We start from the raw sequence: 19,841 nt of genomic DNA on the forward strand, positions 1-19,841 counted from the left end.
ACTATGGTATGTAGCCTATGGGCCACCTAGGATAATAGAAAGTCATCAGGGAACCCACTTCACAGCATGGGCAGTACAACACCTAAGCAATGCATGGGATATACAATGGAATTTTCATTTACCATTTAACCCTACAGCATCAGGATACATAGAAAAATTTAATGGACTATTAAAAAGAGAATTGCAATTATTGCCAGAATTTCTGACTTTCCAACTAAAATTGCTTCAGGCATGTTTCAATCAAAATCAGAGAGAACACAGAATTAAAGGAAATTCTCACTCCTATGTAAATATACCTATTCAAATATAGAAAGAAGGGACTTAGAAATACCTAACATGCCACCTTACAAGGCACAGATCAAAACTAAAGATAAAAGTATCTCCCCACAGGACATCTTGACATTGGAAGATGGAAATTTATATTGGACAACAGGGCCCAAAGGAACATTACAACAACAGAAAATCTACTATCTCAGCCCATATAACCAGGTATATAAATGAACTAATCACATTGACCATGCTGACATTTTTGGTCATTATAGCAATAATAGCAGCAACATTGGAAAAACCCAAATGGAATCCAATAGGAGTGCTAATGCCTGCAATCTTGAGCATAATTATAACATTCATCTATGTCCAAGCACTAATATCCAAATTCAGACAAAATGTGATTGAACCATCAGTCTTATAGCCTCTTATGCACACTCATGACCATCATTATTTATATTTTAATCATCTATGCTACCATACCTATCATATCCTACTACTTATTTTGCCCACAAAGGCAGTGTTATTGCCCACATACTATTAGTACCTCAGCACTTATTACTAAGCAGACTCACTAAATCCATATAGACAGATAGATACAGAAACACGCACCCACTTGCAGCATAGTTATCCATCTCTGTAGGAAACCCACTAACTGAACTCTTTACATAATGAAACATTCACTGAGATATAATATCAAGTAGTGAAAAAGCAAGGCAGTTCCCAAAGCCTAACAAATGTTGCCTCAGCAGTAATGCATATGCCCCACACTTTAATTTGTGGTGGCAATGGACAGAATATGACAAATGAATAGAAGATGGTGTGTGTCATTTCTTTAAATCCATTTAACTATGCATTTGTGAAGGATTATTTTCAAATTATGATGTAATACTTTCTAATTCACCGTTAACAATTGGGTCATACTCAGCAAAATTGAAGACATATGAAATTAATGACACATTAAGAAAATTTAAGGTAGAACACATTACAAATATAGACATTTATGAAATACACAAATTATTACATAAACCCAATTTTACTAGCACAATGTCAAGACTACATACAGGAAGAGATATGATGCACATTTCCAAAGATTCCTAAATTATACAAGGAAAGGACTTGCTGTAGTGGCAGACATGGCACAAAAATTATCTTTGATAAAACAACCTATGTTGGCTCTGGATTCATAAATTATTATTTTCATATGAAAATCCTGGAATGATGTACAGTTTTCAATACAACACAAGCTGACACTGTGGGACACAGGGTTACCAACTGTAGCTTCAGGCATAACATTTAAATCTTTCTATATTAACCATGCTTCACCAGGAGCCCTGCTATATATGCAGGGTATGGTGAAGTGATACATTACTTCATACTGCAGTATGAAGTGGTACATACTATATGAGAACAGCACATTCACAGTGGACAAAAGGATTCATGCTATCTGCACCAAAAGTTTACAAATCCAATCTGTATGATCCCTGATATATATAATATGATATAGAATCATCTATAAATCAACACAAATTAGGATCCACATAAAATTTAGAAAGGATGATTTTGTCACAGCCAAAGCAATGGCACTTTGTGTGCTGTTAAAGGAATATAATAAACATCCACAGAACCTACCTGACTTACCACCCACTGACACACCTCTTAAGAAAATTCTTGCAATTGTTCATAGCACCTGGCATAAGAGCAAATTTAGCAATTTACAGGATATAGGAAGCTGAAGTTCAGAAAATTAAGACAAACTTATTTAATTTCAAATGTAACTTTCATGCTTTTTCAGCAATCGACATCACACATAATAACAGCACTATTCACATCAATTCAGCATTTATTTGCTACTAAAAAATAGGGCAATTGGTAGAATTACCAAGAACAATTCAATTACAACCTGAATTATATAATTGACATCATGACATCATGAAAACTTGTCTACAAACTCTCAAGCACTATGTGATACAAAATACACTTCAAAAACAAAGTAACTAGATGCAACGGGTACTAGAAATGCACGACAAGACATCAGAAATAGCATATAAAGTGGATCCTTTATCACTGCGTCTTGATCAATTGTCACTGGCTCTTTGCGGTACAAAATCCGTGGATATTTGTCACCACTTGCAGCAACAACTTGCACTGGTCTTATGGGTGGTAGACTGGAAACTGAGCTACTTCTATCTTTCTCTTTAGTGTACTGCTTTCTTGTTTGTTTGTTTATAGAGGATAGAGGAAATGAGTTTACTTGCTTTGAGAGGAGAGAGAGAGAGAGACTTTGCTTAAGAGAGACTTTGAGAGAAGGACAGGCTTTGCTTAAAGCTTAGAGGAAGAGAGACTTGCTATGCCTTGCTTAAGGTCTACTGCTTCTTACTGGTGCGTCCTGCATCCTGTGATCTAAGCGTACGTCTACCTAAGGTGCTTCAGTGATGCGTCTCAGTTCTCTGCTCTGCGATCTGCCTTCTGCCGCTGCCCCTACTCGCTGCTGCCGCGCGTCTTCTACTAGCTGTTGCCGCGTGTGTCTTTCCTTTCTTCTGGCTGCTGTTCATGTCTAGCTGCTTCCGTGGGTGTGTCTTCTTCTACTGCTTTTCTGCTAATGGCTGCTGTGTGTTTTCTTCTAGCTGCCGTTCTGTCTCGCTCAGCCTACGCTTATATCACCTCTAGGAGGCGGAGAGCAGGGCCACGCCTCTTACACAGAGATTAGCAAGACGCTAGATGTCAGAGCAGGCACAATTAGGAGCGCTCGAGAACACATGGGCATACCTTGTGTACCTGGACGATAAATTCACCTGAGTGTGCTTATGTCAATTAACCTCCACGCTGCCGATGTGATCAACATGGCACAGCCCCCAACAATCAATAAAAGTAACACAAATTTATCCATCCAGGTCTTCTGGATGTTCAGCATCAAGAGATAATCACTACACATAATTCAACATTCATGTGAAACTTTGTTGATAGCTTATCCCACCATAGAAATATCATAAACATGCAAATATCATAAAAATCAAATTTCGGCTAAAGGATAAACATTATACCTATCAGGATACTAGGTTCACAAAGAAATTAGGTATAAATTGTCATAATCAGTGTATTATACATTTGAAGAGATTACCCCAACCATAGATTCTTCCCCTTTAAACATAGCAACTATACCTACATACGTTAGGAACATGGGAAAATTTGCATTGATAATATATCATATATCAAACACTGAATCAAACACTTCTGTGTAGTATTACATACATTTCTCAGGATCAAATGCTCAGGTTGGCGAACATAAACGCATAATATGTAAATTGACAAATATAATAAATATTACAATGAACGAGAAATCTTACCTAGCCACATATTCTCAAGAAATGTCACACAGGGACCTGCCTCAATCATGGCATGGCAGAATCCCCAAAACCCCACAGGTCAATACAACACATGTGGACAATATTATTGAAACAAATCAGGAGGAACTCAAAACAGCATCAGACTTCTTTTTGCAAATGAATATATAAAGTACTCAGAAGAAAAGAAGAATATGTAAAGTATCCAAGAAAAATTGAGAAAGAAAAAATATGTTATAAAAAACCATGGTACATAATAGAGCTGGCAAAATTAATGTAACTTTCAACTTTGTGAATGTAAAGAAAAAAAATCATAAAGATGTATAATGCTATGGATCCCCCAACCACCACCACCACATTCACACACAGACACACACACACACACACACACACACACACACACACACACACACACACACACACGGAACCTGAAACTCGATGTTCAATCAGTTCAATTTCCGGAAGGAAGAAGAGGTGGTGTGGAGAAAAATTTACAAAAAATGTATCAAGCAAGAGGAGAGTTTAAATACAAAATGCACAGAGATATACAGAGAAATAAATGGTGAATTTGATTTACCCAATAGTTTTGACATTCTATTAAAAATAGAATTATCTACATTAGAAGATGCCAAGAAATAAATCAAAGTAAAAAATAAATTAGAAATAAATATCAGTCAATTTTAAGTGCTTACTATGCCTTGAGTGGTTTGCATGTATTATTATGTAATTGTTTCTACAATATGAGGTTATTACAATCTCCTTTATATTCATATTACATGAGTAAAATCCAATTTATAAAAATTGGCTTGCCCAAGATTATAAACTAGAAAGTGGAGGAGTTAATATTTGAACCCATATTTCTTAAAATTCACAATCAGCATAAATTCTGCCTCTCCTATAAGCTGAGAAACTAACACTACAACAAGTTTCTGGTTGTGTATTGGATACCCATTCTTTCTTTACTAATAGATCTCCTATTTGTTTATTAAAACCACTGATATTTAGATATACTTTGAGGTAGCAAACTCAATTTCTAAATTTTTAAAGACCAATAAAACAGATCACTATAAAAGAGAATGATTAAATTTCCCTGGTAAATTAAGAAATGAATGTATTCTTAAATCAATACAAGAAACAAAATCCAGCTACATGACATTTACAAGAGACACACTTAAGGGAGAACAAGAGGAAGATTAAAAGAGAGCTGAGCAAAGAAATCTAAACAAGTTTGCATAAAATGAAAGCAGGAGAGTCAATGTTACATACTAAAATATTCCAGAAAAAGACATTAAATTCAACAAAAATGGATATTTCCTATTGGCGAAAAGACTGTCAATAAAAATCAAGAAGACATAGTAGGTAACTTTGTGCATAAATAGGAATATAGCACTCAGAGTCTGTTGGAAATGCAAGAAAGCCAATAAAACTAAAAAAAAAAAATGAAATTTTAACCCTTTCATTCAGCAAATAATCAAAGATATAGAAAATACATAATACATAATTAGTATGGCTCATATATTGAACAGATAATACATTTTCTTTCAAAAGTTCATTAAATAGTAGCAAAAATTGATCACATACTAGGCAATAAAGAATTTCTCATAAATTCCACAAAATGGAAATCATAAAAACAATGTCATCTCTGGACCATAAATTTCTACTGAAGTAAAAAGAATAACCACCCCACTTCCAATCTAAATCCCTCTTAAAGAAAATGAAGACATACTACAACATTCCTCTAAAGTGATCATGAATCAAATAAGAAATCAAAATTAAAATTTAACATAACTTGAAAGATGAATGAGGCACTAATGAAACATAAGAACATTTTTTTTTTGTCAGTCTACAAAGTGGGCCAGCTGGGATGGTTTTCTCCTGGGGTGGAGACTGCACCAGAATGATGGGGCTTGGCACTAGATGTGTGCAGTACTGCCCTGCATCTTCAGGTCGAAGTCAAGTGAGGTAGAGACACAATGTTCCTGAATACAGGGATACTCAGATTGACAAGTCTACTACAACAAGCTTTTGGTGGAGCTGATGGAGGAGGAGAAGGATGAGTTCAGGAAGGGGGTTCAGGAAGACATCTCAGCAAAGCTGTTCCAGTGATGAAATCAAGCTCCATCTTTGAAAATCCACTGCATGCATGTGTGGTATAAGTATGTAAATAGAATTGATGAATTCAATTATTTTAAAGAGAGATTTATGAAATATATAAACCTGCAGGGAGGTTAAATTGAAATCAAAAGGTAGGCTTATGGTACATCAGGAGAGAAGAAGAAGGATGTGAATTAGGATAGAAGAAAGAGAGAGAGAGAAGTTTCTTTCTAACTAAAGGTGGAGTATAATCTACAGGTTGGTTAAGGAGCCCTTCAAAGTCACTTTATCTTCATTGGTTCCTTTTCCTTGGAAAATGCCCTGTGACATTAAAAATCAAAACTTTCATTTAAAACTAAGGTAGCTATATTATTTATTGTCCAAAACCATAAGTTGTTAAAAATGAAAGAGATTCTACTAATAATTACATCAGGAGAACCAAAGAAACCCCAAATTTATGATTATCCTGGTTATAATATATAATGTCATGTTGATTTGGTAATTACTGTTTAATACCTCCAACAAATAGTAATCCAATGCAGAAATGGGGGAACATGTTTGAAATCTCTAGGCAGTCCAAGAAACTAAAAGAGAATTAAAATTAAATGTCTGTCTCTAATATTATTTTATAAACGTTTAAATTGAATTTTTGTTACAATTATTTTTAAGAATGTTGATCAAAGCAATACAAGTGTTATTAAAAACTGAAAACTATTAAAAAAGCATAAAATTTTATAGAAAATCCAGCTAGAAAGATGAATTTTTAAAAATTAATGTATGCACAGAAGGATAATACTTATTGCTAGAATGAGATAGAGTTCAGCATCAATATCAGTCTTTTTGTGTTTATAGATATCAACACTGAGATAGCCTGACTACATAGATATCAGTAATAAATAATAGCTATATACACTAGTTGTATATTTTTACACTTATTAACTCACATAAATATTACAATATGCTAAACTCCTCCTCATATGTTAACTCACTTCTTTATCAAAATCTGTAGATAACATTTTCATCCCCATTTTGCAATTTCCACTTACCAAAAAGAGGTAATGACGATAGCTCTGTTTTGCTAAATGCACTAAAAAAAGGATTGAGAAAGGAGAATTGGCATGAGATGTCTTCAGGTATATGGATTTTAGGAAATAGCACCCAAAAAGTTGGAGAATGCCTGCACCTGCCAACACCTACTCAGGTCTGCTGAGCATCTATGGACTTGAAGTTATGGTGCTTCCCCTTCCCCTTCCTCAGGGTTCTATATATCCCTGTCTAAAGTCACAGGATCTGTGGACTAGCTTGCATTCAGAGCTGATTTAACCTTCACTGGACTTACTTTCTGCAAAGGTTGGCTACAAGGAGTAAAGCATTTTATTACTTGAACATTTATAGTTTTGTAAATATAATTTAAGGGAGGAGTAGAGTTATCTTAAGTGGACTACACCCCCAAAGAAAATAGATGTGACAATGTTACTGAGCATTTTCAGATGTGAAAGAAGAAACTCAAAGCAGTGGTTGCTACTTGGGTTTTGATAAGGAAGCTCTTAATGTATCCTTTGTACTTGTTGAATATGGTACTATGTGTATATAAATATAAACAGTGCAACTATCTACAAAATCAGCTCATAAAATTTTAGTTCACCAAAAGTTAGTGTGAGCACAAACATTTCCTATTAGTCTTTTCTTTGCATATATGACAAAGATCTCTAAATTAAAGTACAATCTCATGCCACCCACCAAAATAAATCCTCGATGCTTGGTGGTATCTTAAGTACAAGACTATAGAATAATGAACAGAAATATACAAAAAACATAAAGAAACAACTCATCTCAAGTTGGTGGACAGGATTATTTTATTTTAACACATAAACGGATGTAAAGAATGTAATAAGAGACTGATCTCTTCCCATGTTTTATGTTTTCTTTTTTCTGTAGAAGTTGCATTACATTAGGAAAATCAGCAAAAAAAAAAAATGGAAAAATATATCTTTATTTGCCCCATTTTCCAACATCATATTTGAACTACTCTTTCTCATTTCTAAATGAGTTGTGTGGATCCATTGGTTCTAGTTCTCCTGCGTGTTAGGGTTAACAACTGGAGCTGCTGCTGCCGCTCAGGTCTATTCATCTACTGAGAGGATTACACATTCTCAGAAAAGATTATGCATCTGCATAAAGGATTGAAGGCAGAATACAAAGACATAAAATCCCGGATTACCTGAAAAAATAGGATTCAGAGAAGACAGAAAAATAGGATAGAGGCATTAAATGATGCTAGAGTTATGCTAAAAATGGATATACTTGCCAAAAATAAGACATAATTTTGATTCTAAATTTTCTAGCCACAAGTGAAAGAGAAATGGATACACAATTAATGACAACCAAAAAATAAATAAATAAACAAGGGAATGGGATACTTGTTTAAGAATAGGGCCATATTTAGAATTAAATTCGGAAGGAAATTTCTTGCACAGGTCATGGTCATGAAAACATGGTTTGTGAAGTATCATAACTTCAAGTCCATAGATAATCTCAAGTTAATTGATGTCTTGTCCTGTTCTCTTCTAGGGTCTCTGGGAGACACCTTGTTTGGAAGAGAATCTTCATTTTCCTTTCATTTGTCTGATGGATGTCTCCTTCTCTTTCCACTTTTTCTTATTTTTTTTTTCTTTCTTTCAACTTCTCTTCCCCTTCTTCCTCTTTCCTTATATTCTTTCTCTACTGGGTAGTAACCCATATAGCTTCTCTTAAAGTGTGAAGGGCATTAATCTGTAGATTTTTTATTTGCTACTTTTGGTGGTTTTTTAAAATATATGTATTTTTAATTGTACATGGACACAATGCCTTTATTTTTATGTGGTGCTGAGGATCAAACCCAGTGCCTCACACGTGGTAGGAAAATGCTTTACCACTGAGTTACAATACCAGTTCCCTTTGGTGGTTTTGATATAAACACTGTGCCTTCATTGAAAAAGAAAATTTGGCACTTTCTCTTATTTTCTGTGTTCAATAATAGTTTAATTAGTATATCTACACTGAAAATTTGTTGGGCTAGACCTTGAGGTCATCAGTTTCCTATAGAAGGGGAAGGAGTGTATAGTGGTTATAATTATAAGTCTTTGATAACTTTATTTTTAAAATATTTGGTGTTTCTTTTGTGGATAGTTTTGGTAATTTATATTGTCATAGGGAATCATCCAGTTTTTAAATTTAATTGCAAATATATTATATATAATTAAAAGATGAATTAAAAGATGTACATCTTTTAACTTCTTTGGTATTTGTACTTATTTTCTCATATTAATGTCTTAATTCAAGTATTTGTAGTTTTTTCCCGTTAGGCTCATGATTTTCTAAGTTTCATTGTTCACTTAAAATGTCAGCTATTTTATAGCTTATTAATTTCTATCTTTTTAATTTATTCTGCTTAGATTTAATCTGTTTTCATTATTCATTTATTTGAATTATTTTGTCTTTATCAAAATAACAAATTTTATACATTTAACTCAGAACGACTTTCATTTTATACTATAGGGGCAAGGGATATGTGATATTTTCCTTGTCTTTCCTCTCTAAATATTCTGCAATTTCTTAAGAGTCCTTTAAGAGACATTTAAACGTGCTTAACTATTGGTTCTTTGATTTCACTTTTCTTTGGATTTATTTATTTAATTGCATGGTGTTCAGTGATGTCTGCTTGTACTTTTTAAGTTTTATAATTGCCATTGTTATATGTGTCAAATGTTTACAAATGAAACGTAAACATTTATAAATTTAATATCTCTTCTCAGAGCATGGATTTTAATCATTTCAGTAAACTTATTAATTAAACTAGTTTCCTTTCTATTTATAATAATTATTATTTTATTTAGTACATTCTAATATGAAATAGGTGAACTACAGTCTAATACTACCAAGGTGATTTTTTTATATTACACTTTCCTTTTTTGTAATTTTCATTTATGAATTATCTTGAAGTTATTCTTGGTATGGTAATATTCATAATGTCATATCTTGCTCATTACAAGGGTTACATGTTGAGCTGTGTTCTTCCTCAAAAAGTTAGGTTGAAGTCTAACTCCGGGGCCTCAGAATGTGACTTTGTTTGAAGTTGGAGTTTTTGCAGATGCACTCAAGTTAAACGGGATCACAAGGTGGGTTCTAATTCAATGTGACTGGTGATCTCGTAGAAGGGTAAAGTTTAGACACAGGAAGACAGACAGACAGACACACACACATACATGCACATACATACACACAAAGGGAAAACACTATGTGAACATAAAGGCAGAGGGAAAGGTGATGTGTTTTCATGCCAAAGAGTATTCAAGATTTCCATCAAATGTCCAGAAGGGAGGAGATGGGCATGGAGAATGGCATGGAATGATCTCCTTTGCAGCCTCACAAACAACCAACCCTGTCAATGCCTTGATCTGGTACTTCTAGGCAGCAGAACCATGAGGTAACACACTGCTCTTGTTTTAAGTCACTCTTGGTGGTACTTTGTTAACTGAGTGAGTCCTAAGAAATGAACTCAAATTACTTGGCATCATTAATGTTTTTTGTTGTGAATTTAACTTAGATGATATCAAACATTTCCTTCCAATTTCTATTGTCATTTGCCTGATAACTTCCATGATACCTTTGTTTTCAGCCTTTAGTGCCTCTTAAATTTTAAAACATGATCAGACCATGTCAACTCATGTGTTAAGACCCCAGATGGCTTTCCTTATATTAGTGTACAATGGCTCCATTTGAGTGCTTCAGTTCCTTCCTGTGAAGCACAAGTCCCTCAACTATTCCCCAGTCGCTTTTCAGACCTGTCTCCCATTTTCCATGGTCTCTAAGACCATGAAATTTCTTTTGGTACTTGTGGTAACCTGAACTCTTTACTTCCATAAGTTTGTTCCCTTTATCTGCAACCCTGTCCCCTCCACTCTTCAATTGCTTTATCCTCTGATTTTTCTTGTTTTGGCTCAAATTTTACCTTGTCAAGGATTTCTTCTCTGATCACTCTATCTAATGTGATCTAACTCCTTAACAAGAACAATTTGCAAACTCATCACTCATAATACTATGGATTAGCATCTGAATTTATCTTATTTGTTTAGGTATGTATTTCTCACCTCTATCACTACCAGAATTTGAGTTTCTTAAGTGCAAGACTCTCGTTCACATGTTTTATCATGTCTAAAGTACTGACCTAACTTGTAGTTGGCAAACTTCTATTTGTTGAAAGAAGTGAGGGAATTACTATGAAAAATGAGAAAAGTAGAAGGAAAAAGGAGAGCTACAATCCATTTCATTCTCTTCTCATTCTTTCCTAAACACTGACTTGGAACCCCTAACAAACTCAATTATGCCTTGTGAGATATTTATTCTAATCTAGCATTTATTCCATGTCTTCTGGTGTTCCAACTAGATAATCATTAGCTGTTCAGCTTGAAAAGACATTTCTCCCATCATTATAGGAATTTCTGTTGGCGCAAGATCAATGACCAGTAATTCCCCACCTGCAACCCTCCTATGGTGGGTGTAATAAGCAATGTTCCTATGGTGGGTGTTATAAGCTTTCTTCGGCTTCACTCCAGTGACCTTTAATGTGTTATTCCCAGTATTATATATACTCACACAGTCAAATACGATTTGAACATTTGAAGAGATCCTAACCAAGAAATCCTTGATGTAATCAAAGAGAATCACAAAATCCTCTGCACCAGGTCATACCCACAGGGATTTTAGGAAAAGAAACCAAAACTTTAGAAGACAGAAAAAGGGGAGGCACATTCCCAGATGATTCAACATTTCATGCAGCTTTAATGAAAGCACTTTTACTTATATACTTCCAAGCAAACTTCAGCAATTGATTATACCTGAATTAGCAACATCATCTTGAAAAGAGCCATGTTTTTGCTAATTATAAAGAACAAAGTACAATCTTTAGTTCATAGGAACCTACTTCCACTATATCACCATCTGATGGCAGCACATCCCAGATCATAGAGGGCATTTACTTGTTGTTGCTTTAGAACAAACTGTACTGTGGAAATCATGATCATGGCAATGTTCGTTGACAGGGCATCTGCTATTCCCAGACAACAGAAAACACACATTTCCATGACATGGTCTCTCCTCAGGGTGCTCACAGTACACTGGGGGAGACAGGCCTGTGTGTAGATAATTTTAGTAACAGTGTCTGATGGATTTCACAGAGGCTTAGAGGAGGGGCTTTTAGACTGTGGGGATAAGGTACGATTCCCTGGAGATACAATGCTTAAACTAAGTTTTAAAATGTCCAAGTTACTGAAATTACAATAAGCAGTTAAGCAATAGGCAACATGGAGAGGCAAAAAAGGCTAGTTTGTATAATGAAGAAAAGAGGAGGAGGTCTATTGGATCAAAGAGGGGGGAAGTAGATGTACATTTTAGGCTAGATTAGTTCACCAAATGTCAATTTTTAAAAAATCTTCATGTGGCAGACATCCATCTACTTATAAAGAGAATGAAATTCACACAACCTTTGTCCTAATTTATAGCTTTTCTTCTTGCAGGTGGGCTAGCAATAAATATAAAACCTAATGCCCAGTAATGATATTCACTCCAGAGATAAATTCACCCCAGTAAAGCACAAGAATGAGAGGTGGGGGTGGGGAGGTAGATAAAATGACCAGAGTAGCAGATGCTTACCTGGGTGACAAAATTATGCATACTGAGCCTTAATCATGTCTGAGGCTTAAGTCAGTTAGCAAGCTAACACTGAAAACATACTCACCAGCACTTGCCCCACAAAAGTCTGTGCTGAAAGCAACATCTCTATACGATCACGGAATACTCCATAAAAATAAAGCCTTCTTATAGGGCTGCTGCCAAAGAAGCTACCTGATGTGAGGAAGTCCTATAACAAGAGAAAGAAATCAACAGAATGAGCTGTAACTCAGAAAAAGCAATCTGCCTTATTTCTGTTGATGAAGATTCTCATCATGGCCTCAGCCAGAAATCATTCTACCTTGCCCAACCTGGGGAATGCCAAAGGTGCTTATCTTATCTTATAGATCGTGGCTCGCTAGGTTTGCATCTCCTTGATTTTGTGCCTAGCTTTGTTCGTTCTGAATTCTGCAGTCTTTATGCGTGCCTTTCTTGCCTATTCTCAGCCGCAGACCCTCCAAACTGACATGGCTGTCAGGTTCAGAATTGGGAGCAGCAAGCTGCTTTCTGCTCTGGGAGTAACTGTTTTCATATATTTCCATCAAAATACATGGATGAAGAAAACAAATTTAAAAAGGATACACATTGATATTTAAATGATTGCTCAAGTGTCTGATTTTTTTAACGACAAGAACAGAGTAAAGTCTCAAAAATTCTTGTTGCCTTTGCTTCCTTAGCTGGTATCATGTTCTCCCAGATTCATCACCTTTTCTCACATTTGCAGAACACCTCTACTTATTGTATTTGAAATGTATAGTAATTGGATGTGGTAAAGTAGGTTTGAGTGAATCGATTTTGTATTGATAAACCAGGATAGAGAAGAATGAAATGATTTGCCCAAGAGCAAGTGTCCACGTCTGTTAATAGAGTCTAGAACAATCAGAGAGAGGGGTGCTGACTAACGAGAGCAGCTGCACCAAGCTGACAGAGTCCCCTGGACTTTCTGAAAATCTCATTTTACATGGAGTCAGGGCTTCAAGATCATTCAACTTTTATACTTATATTTTCTGAATGGTATGTAGGAAAACCTTGTTAAAAGATTCAGATGGAGTTGACACCCTGATCAGTGGTTTGTCCTTAAATACATGTGACTCAGCATGGGCATTACTAAGATGTTGTGTGAGAATAGATTTTATCAAAATATTTAATATGACATTAATATTGAATACTCATTTGAATTTCATTTTAAAGCTGGAGGCGCCATCTGTGGAAAAAATTGGCTCCAAGATATAATTGAATCATAATTATGGAGGTATAAATCTTTGAGAATGCACATTTATGGAAAAATTATAACTCTCCAAATAATTTTAAAAAGAACTTTTCATGTTACAAGATTTGTGACATTTTTGCATTTGGCCAACTTTTCCCAAGCCTTAGAAAAAAACCAGGAAATTCTCAATTTATTTAAATATAAGAAAGTATTGAGAAGACACTCAACCTTTCTCAAACATTCTCAAGATTTGAAAGCAAAACAGTATAGTATTCTGGCTGCTGAGACCTGGCTTCTTAACATTTTGTAACATTTGCTTAATATTTGAAATTAAAAGTTACATCTGGACTGAATTATATCCAAAGTTGGAAATGAAAAATATAACAAATATGAACTGACAAATATGATCACGTTTTCACAATCACATAAAAATGAATCTAATGGAGAAGAAATACTTCGAACACCAAGACTAAGAAGATTTTAAAATTATACAAATTCTGTTGCATATTTTTAAAAAAATAGATATCTGGAGGCAGATTCACCATGTCTATTTACTCCTAAGTCAATATTGCAGAACTTTTTCCCTATTTTTATACCACTGCCTAAAGTATTTAATGTAGGAATAATTATTAATAGAGTGAACTCAACAACAAAATTTATAAATTTCAACATTGGATACATTTTATAGAAACCTAAATTGCATACTACCAATAACCTTAAAAATTCACTGCATAATTGTACATTATGCTGTTTTATATTGCTCTTTATGTTAAGTGTTTTTAACAAATTTTCTCTATTAATTATGAAGCACAGGTATGTTTTCTATTATGGAAATTACTATTAACAGTTGGAGAAAGAAACGAAGTTTGAGAGACAAAATGAAAAAAAAAAAAACCTACACAGGGAATGGTAAAACTTTGCCTTTGACTCTAGTAATAGAACAGCCATTATGCAGCATTTGAGAGCTTTATTTCAAACTTCTAAGCAATGCCTTATCTTACTAAGGTGTCATTTATTCTTGTCATCATCATTTGCCAGCTGTCATTTCACAACACCAACCCTCGCAAAACTGACTTGGGTATAAAAAGTGTCTGTGTTTGTAGCTGGTGTAGGTGTACTGTGTTCGCATCATACTTGAAAGACAGCATACTCATGTGAGCACATAAGTGTGGATAATTTACTAAAGTGAGGGTGGCATTGATATCTTGTTACTTTTTGACTCCCTGCACACTTTGGTACCTAGAACAGTTGTCTTTTTAAAATTACAAATAGAGGTATATAGTAGTTATGGACATTTTTTTTTTTTTTTTTCAGAATAGTGACCTCAGTTCCCACCACTGACATAAAACATCATCAACAGAAGACATTGTTTCCCCCGGTGGTGAGTGAGCAGAGGCAGAGCCCTGTGCCTGCAAGTTTTGGAATGCTGGCCTAAGATTAGCCTGAAAATGTGAGTGAAGCCTAAATTGTTTGCTCAACACAAAGACATTCCAAGCCTGTCTCTAATTTTCATACAGAGGGGTCCCAAATAAGGAAACTGACCAATATAAATCCGGTTCCCTGGAAGTTTCCCCCTTTTTTAATGACTTTCCAGAGTAGTCTGCACAGGTATAAGATGAGGAGGCCACTGAAGAAGGTCACAAAGGAGGAGAGGATAAACGCTGCCTGGATCTCAGACGTGCAGGTCGTTTTCCCAAATTCTTCCCCATTTCCCTCTTGTAGCTTAGCTCGATACATCAGGAGACGGAATTGTCGGGTTATTCTGTGATGTCATGGTGGCATGGTAACAGTTCCAGGAAGTAGAGTTCATTGTATTACAGCATCCTAATACCATGGGTGACAACCAATGAGGAGTTCTGGGGTAAGACTCCATCCACCATGCTACTGTGCTGCAGGCTTCAAGTTGATCATCATCTGGGTTCTGCTAGGACCTCACCACATGGGAAGTTAGAAGATAAAATTGCTAGATCTGATGGTTACAGACTTTCTTTCTGACCTCAAGGAAACCACATCCTCTGGGGCCATGATCCTACTGATATGGTAGCTGGATAACAATTTGGCTTATTCCATCAAACAATCTCTAAACTACTTTTTGGGTGAAATAACACTCAACCTATCTGTATGTGGATGAGTTGGTTCTGTATTTGACAGCATGCCACATCATCAATAATCTCAGAAGGAGAGAGGAGAAATTCTTCAAGATTTTTGTTTTTCCTTTTAAAAAGTTGCAGCTATGTAGGACACATTAGTCTAAATATCCAGTATACAACACAGGGACTAATTAATATTTTGTCATATTCAGAATCTAGATGCTGTGGTCACATGGAAAAATTTACCATGTGAAGTGTGTATGTTAATTTTACTTTAGTAACCATTTCATTAGGTACACATGTATCAAAATATTATGTTGTTCTCTTTAAATAAATATAATTTTTAGAAAGCAGGAATACCTTCAAATGAGATAAAATTGTTTGCTTTTCCTTTTAATAAGATCCGACTGTTAGAGAGCACAGATATTATAAAGAGCGGTTTTACTAGTGCAGTAATGTTTGATTATTGCTTAAGTCCAAAAATCAAGTGCCTTTATCCCTTCTTTTAGGGACTCTCCTCTGTCTTGCTTTTATCCTTACACTATCAGAAAAATTATTGGTCCATCAGAAGTAAAGTTCAGAATGGGAGAAATTTCTTTTATTTTCTCTGGATGTTTTCAAAGGTGTGAAAATTTCATACCTTACAGTGTGCACAGATGGCAGGTGAAATGTCAGTCTGATGGAGGACTGGTTTGCCCCAGTCACTAGGAAAATGACCTGACAAGAGCAGATGAGATACAGGGGAAATCATGTGATCCTTGGGAGCCCACTATGACTCTGCTCTGGGGGAGGGTCTCTCTGAAGAGAGCAGGCCATTTCCTAGAACTACTGCCAGTTAAACTTCCTTCCTTGACATTTGCATTTCCACATCTTGTCATTGAGCTGGGGTGAGTTTATCATGATCTCTGGTGTAGTAGTTAGGAGCCCTGAGCTCTAGCCTGGATCCTTCTGCTGAGTTACTGTGTAATGTCCACCAAATCACTTTCATTTTCACGATCTTACTTGATGTCAAAGACAATACCTACTTGATATAATCATTGTCAGGCTTCATAAACCTAGCATGAGCATATTTTGAAGAGCATAAAACTCAGTACAAAAAAAAATGCCAGTATCATTTCAGTTCCTTTTCTTAGAGGCACTGATTATAAAAGGAAGGAGGAGGTTACAAGGGAAAGAGTGAGAGGCAGAGGAGGAAGGAAGAAGTCATTTGTTCTTTAGATATGCATGGAATCTCTTCTTCCCCTCCCCTTCCCTTCCCTCTCCTCCTCCTCCTTCTTCCTCTCCTTTTCTCTCTCTCTCTTTCTCTCTTTCACACACATACACACACATGCATGTAGACATTTAGAAAACAAGATCAGAATTTCCAAGTCAAAATTCATCCACATCATTTAGTCTGTTTTCTCTTAGGTAATGATTAAACTATCACAACCAATTTTGTTTTCCCATTTTCTTGATTTCTGCCACTTAATATTTTTAGAGTATTTTAATTCTCTCCAAGGTATTCTGGGCATCATTTTCCTTTTCTCAGAGATTGTCCTATGAACAAACATATAAAAAAGATTCAAATCGATCAAACAACTTGGTGGTTTGTTTCTCTAATAATCTGCTATACATATAATGACATTATTGATTTCAGCATATGAGTCAAAAAAAAAAAAAAAATGCAGGTGGTTTCAAAGTAAGTGTCTCCTAAAGTGACCAAAAGTCCCTAGTTATCCAGAACTGTCCTAGGCTCAGTGCCCTGGGAAAGCCCTCAGTCCTGAGCAAACAGATATGGCTGGTCACCCTGCACTCCATGAATCCTCATCTACTTTGTGTTTCTGCCACACCACCTCTTTCTAGCAAGGAGAACATAAAAACATTTTTCTTTCTTCAGACTTTTGCAGCTCACTGCCCCTGTGCCCTCTGCCTAGTATACCTGTGGCTCTAGGGGCCGCCTTGTGTTACACTTCAGGTTTCCATTTCTTCAGGTCCCAGCACTTTTTTCTGACCATCCAATGGAAAGGAAAACCCCATCCCATGCCCCTTGGTATCTGTTACACCATTCTGACCCTGTCATCACTTCCTATCTTCCTTCCTAAGATTCTGGACTCTGCACATCACCTGTTTGACTAATCACTGTGTACGCCACATTTCATATGGCACACACTGGGCAGATACAATGAATTTAATAAATATTTGTTGATTGAGTGAATGAATTATATATACCCAAATATTTGTCAGGTGAATGGAATACTGAATCTTCATGGACTGTGAACTAAGTTATTCACTGTTATGGTTTGGATATGAGGTGTCCCCCAAAAGTTCCTGCATTAGCACAAGGATGTTCAGAGGTGAAATGATTAGATTATGAAATCTAATAGGTGGGGAGACCAGGGGAGGCTTTGCTAGACTGAGGACACACTCTGGGCAATGGTACTTCATAAAGAGGCATCAAGTTGACCCTGGATTTCTGGATGATTCTCCTGGGTGATGGTTGGGGCTATTTGTTGCCATGCCTTTGCAATGAAATCTAAGAAACCAAGACTTGCTGCTCAAGTATTTTTGTTTGTATTATTTTTTTAAGTTGAAATGAATCTTTTTTAATGTATCTGTCATTTAATTAGAAAATTTGTTTCACTTCGTAGACATCTCTGTAATTTACCTCTGGATACTCAAAATTTCTGGAAAAATTATACTTTATAATGGGATCGAAGAAATGATTAATTTTAATGATTTACTCTCTTCAAGAAACATGACCTATCTGGGAAAGTAAGAACTTCATTTTTAAAGTATGCATAGCAGTACCCACAAAGGCACACATATGTGTGTACAATTCTTTTGGAAGCCAGAGATATTGCAATGTTGTCTTTTAAGGGCCTAAATCCATCCACTTCATTAAATTCTATAACCTTATCTTTTGCTATTCTTACAAATAGGTTTATTTCTTGTTCCCATAGATCATCCATACCATTGACCACACACTCATCATGAAATCTTAGACTGCCATTCACCTAGTAGGCAATTACAGGACCTGGTCTAAAATCAAGGCTGAAAATGATTGCCACCTCATAGTACTCTTGAGTGGTGGTGGCATTGCCTCATGCAAGCTGTCTCTGGAGTAAACATATCCCTGTTGATGGAATGTATCTATCACTTGGGAAATGTTAAAGATGAGGACCTTAGTTTCTCCAGGTGTGTGCATGACCTATTTTAGTCACCAAGTGGTTGCTTTACTCCACCTTAGGTTTCCATTTTCACTTTAACCTTTATTTTAATTTTTCTTTAATTTCATCAATAGGGGAGAGTGCACACTAATTACTTAAAGAGAAAGCTTGCCTTTGTGATCTAGTCCCCATTTATTTGGATCCATGTTTTATTGAAAGCTGTCCTTTCTGAACTCTATCGTCCTTGTACATGCAAGTGGGCAGGCCACAGTAAGATGACCCACTGTGATAGGAATTAAAATGCCATAGCTGTATGTCTAGGTGGGTGTGCGGGTCTGTTTTTTAGAAACTAAGAGCACTGAAAAGGCTGATGTTATGAATAATACAATTTCTTTTGAAACCATTTAGACACCTGAGTTTTGTTTATATTTTCTGTAGAATTTGTTGGTATATATCTAATGTAGTGACTTTGGAGAAGTTTCCCTGAATCCTAATTTTTTCATCAGTAAAATGAGAAGGCCAGACTGGTGTTTGGGCTCTCTTCCAGTGTCTACAGGGAAACTTTTTCCTATAGCCCTAGAACATTTCTCTGATAAACATCTTACCATACTCTGGTGTCTGACTTCATTCCTCAAATGGATTCTTTATAAAAATGAACAAAAAGGAAGCAGTATCATTTCTGAGTGACTTTTTAGGAAATGGTGTAATAAATATGCTTGGAATTCAATTTGATTTCTTTTCTGATCTCATGCAGTTACTTTCATTCATGAAGGGAGCATGGTTACCTGAGCCACTGTGTCTGATTATCATCTCTGAAATCAGCTCCTTCCCTCCGTGATCTGGTTAGGTATAGGCTTGACTAGCTTCCCAGATAGACCATCTCTTTGTCTCTCTTTCTCAGGCTCCCATTCACTAATCTTTTCTCATCAATTTGCATCATGCAATAGTGCAGTTATTCCTCATCTGGAGTGCTTGCCAACTA

The 19,841-nt window shown here is 35.7% G+C and overlaps 1 protein-coding gene across 1 annotated transcript in view; it reads right to left on the bottom strand.

Annotated features, from left to right (window-relative positions):
* Positions 1–15,360, bottom strand: part of KCNU1 (potassium calcium-activated channel subfamily U member 1) — a gene marked incomplete at both ends in the record, with an annotated part of 140,251 nt that extends 124,891 nt beyond the window's left edge. The window contains 2 exons of the mRNA XM_079141742.1: positions 12,481–12,603; positions 15,166–15,360. Of these exons, the coding sequence (XP_078997868.1) occupies positions 12,481–12,603; positions 15,166–15,360 (318 nt within the window). The remainder of the gene's footprint in view (positions 1–12,480; positions 12,604–15,165) is intronic.
* Positions 15,361–19,841: the final 4,481 nt, after the last annotated feature.

This window comes from Sciurus vulgaris, assembly GCF_902686455.1.
Source record: "Sciurus vulgaris genome assembly, chromosome: 5".
Taxonomy (NCBI): Eukaryota; Metazoa; Chordata; class Mammalia; order Rodentia; family Sciuridae; genus Sciurus; species Sciurus vulgaris.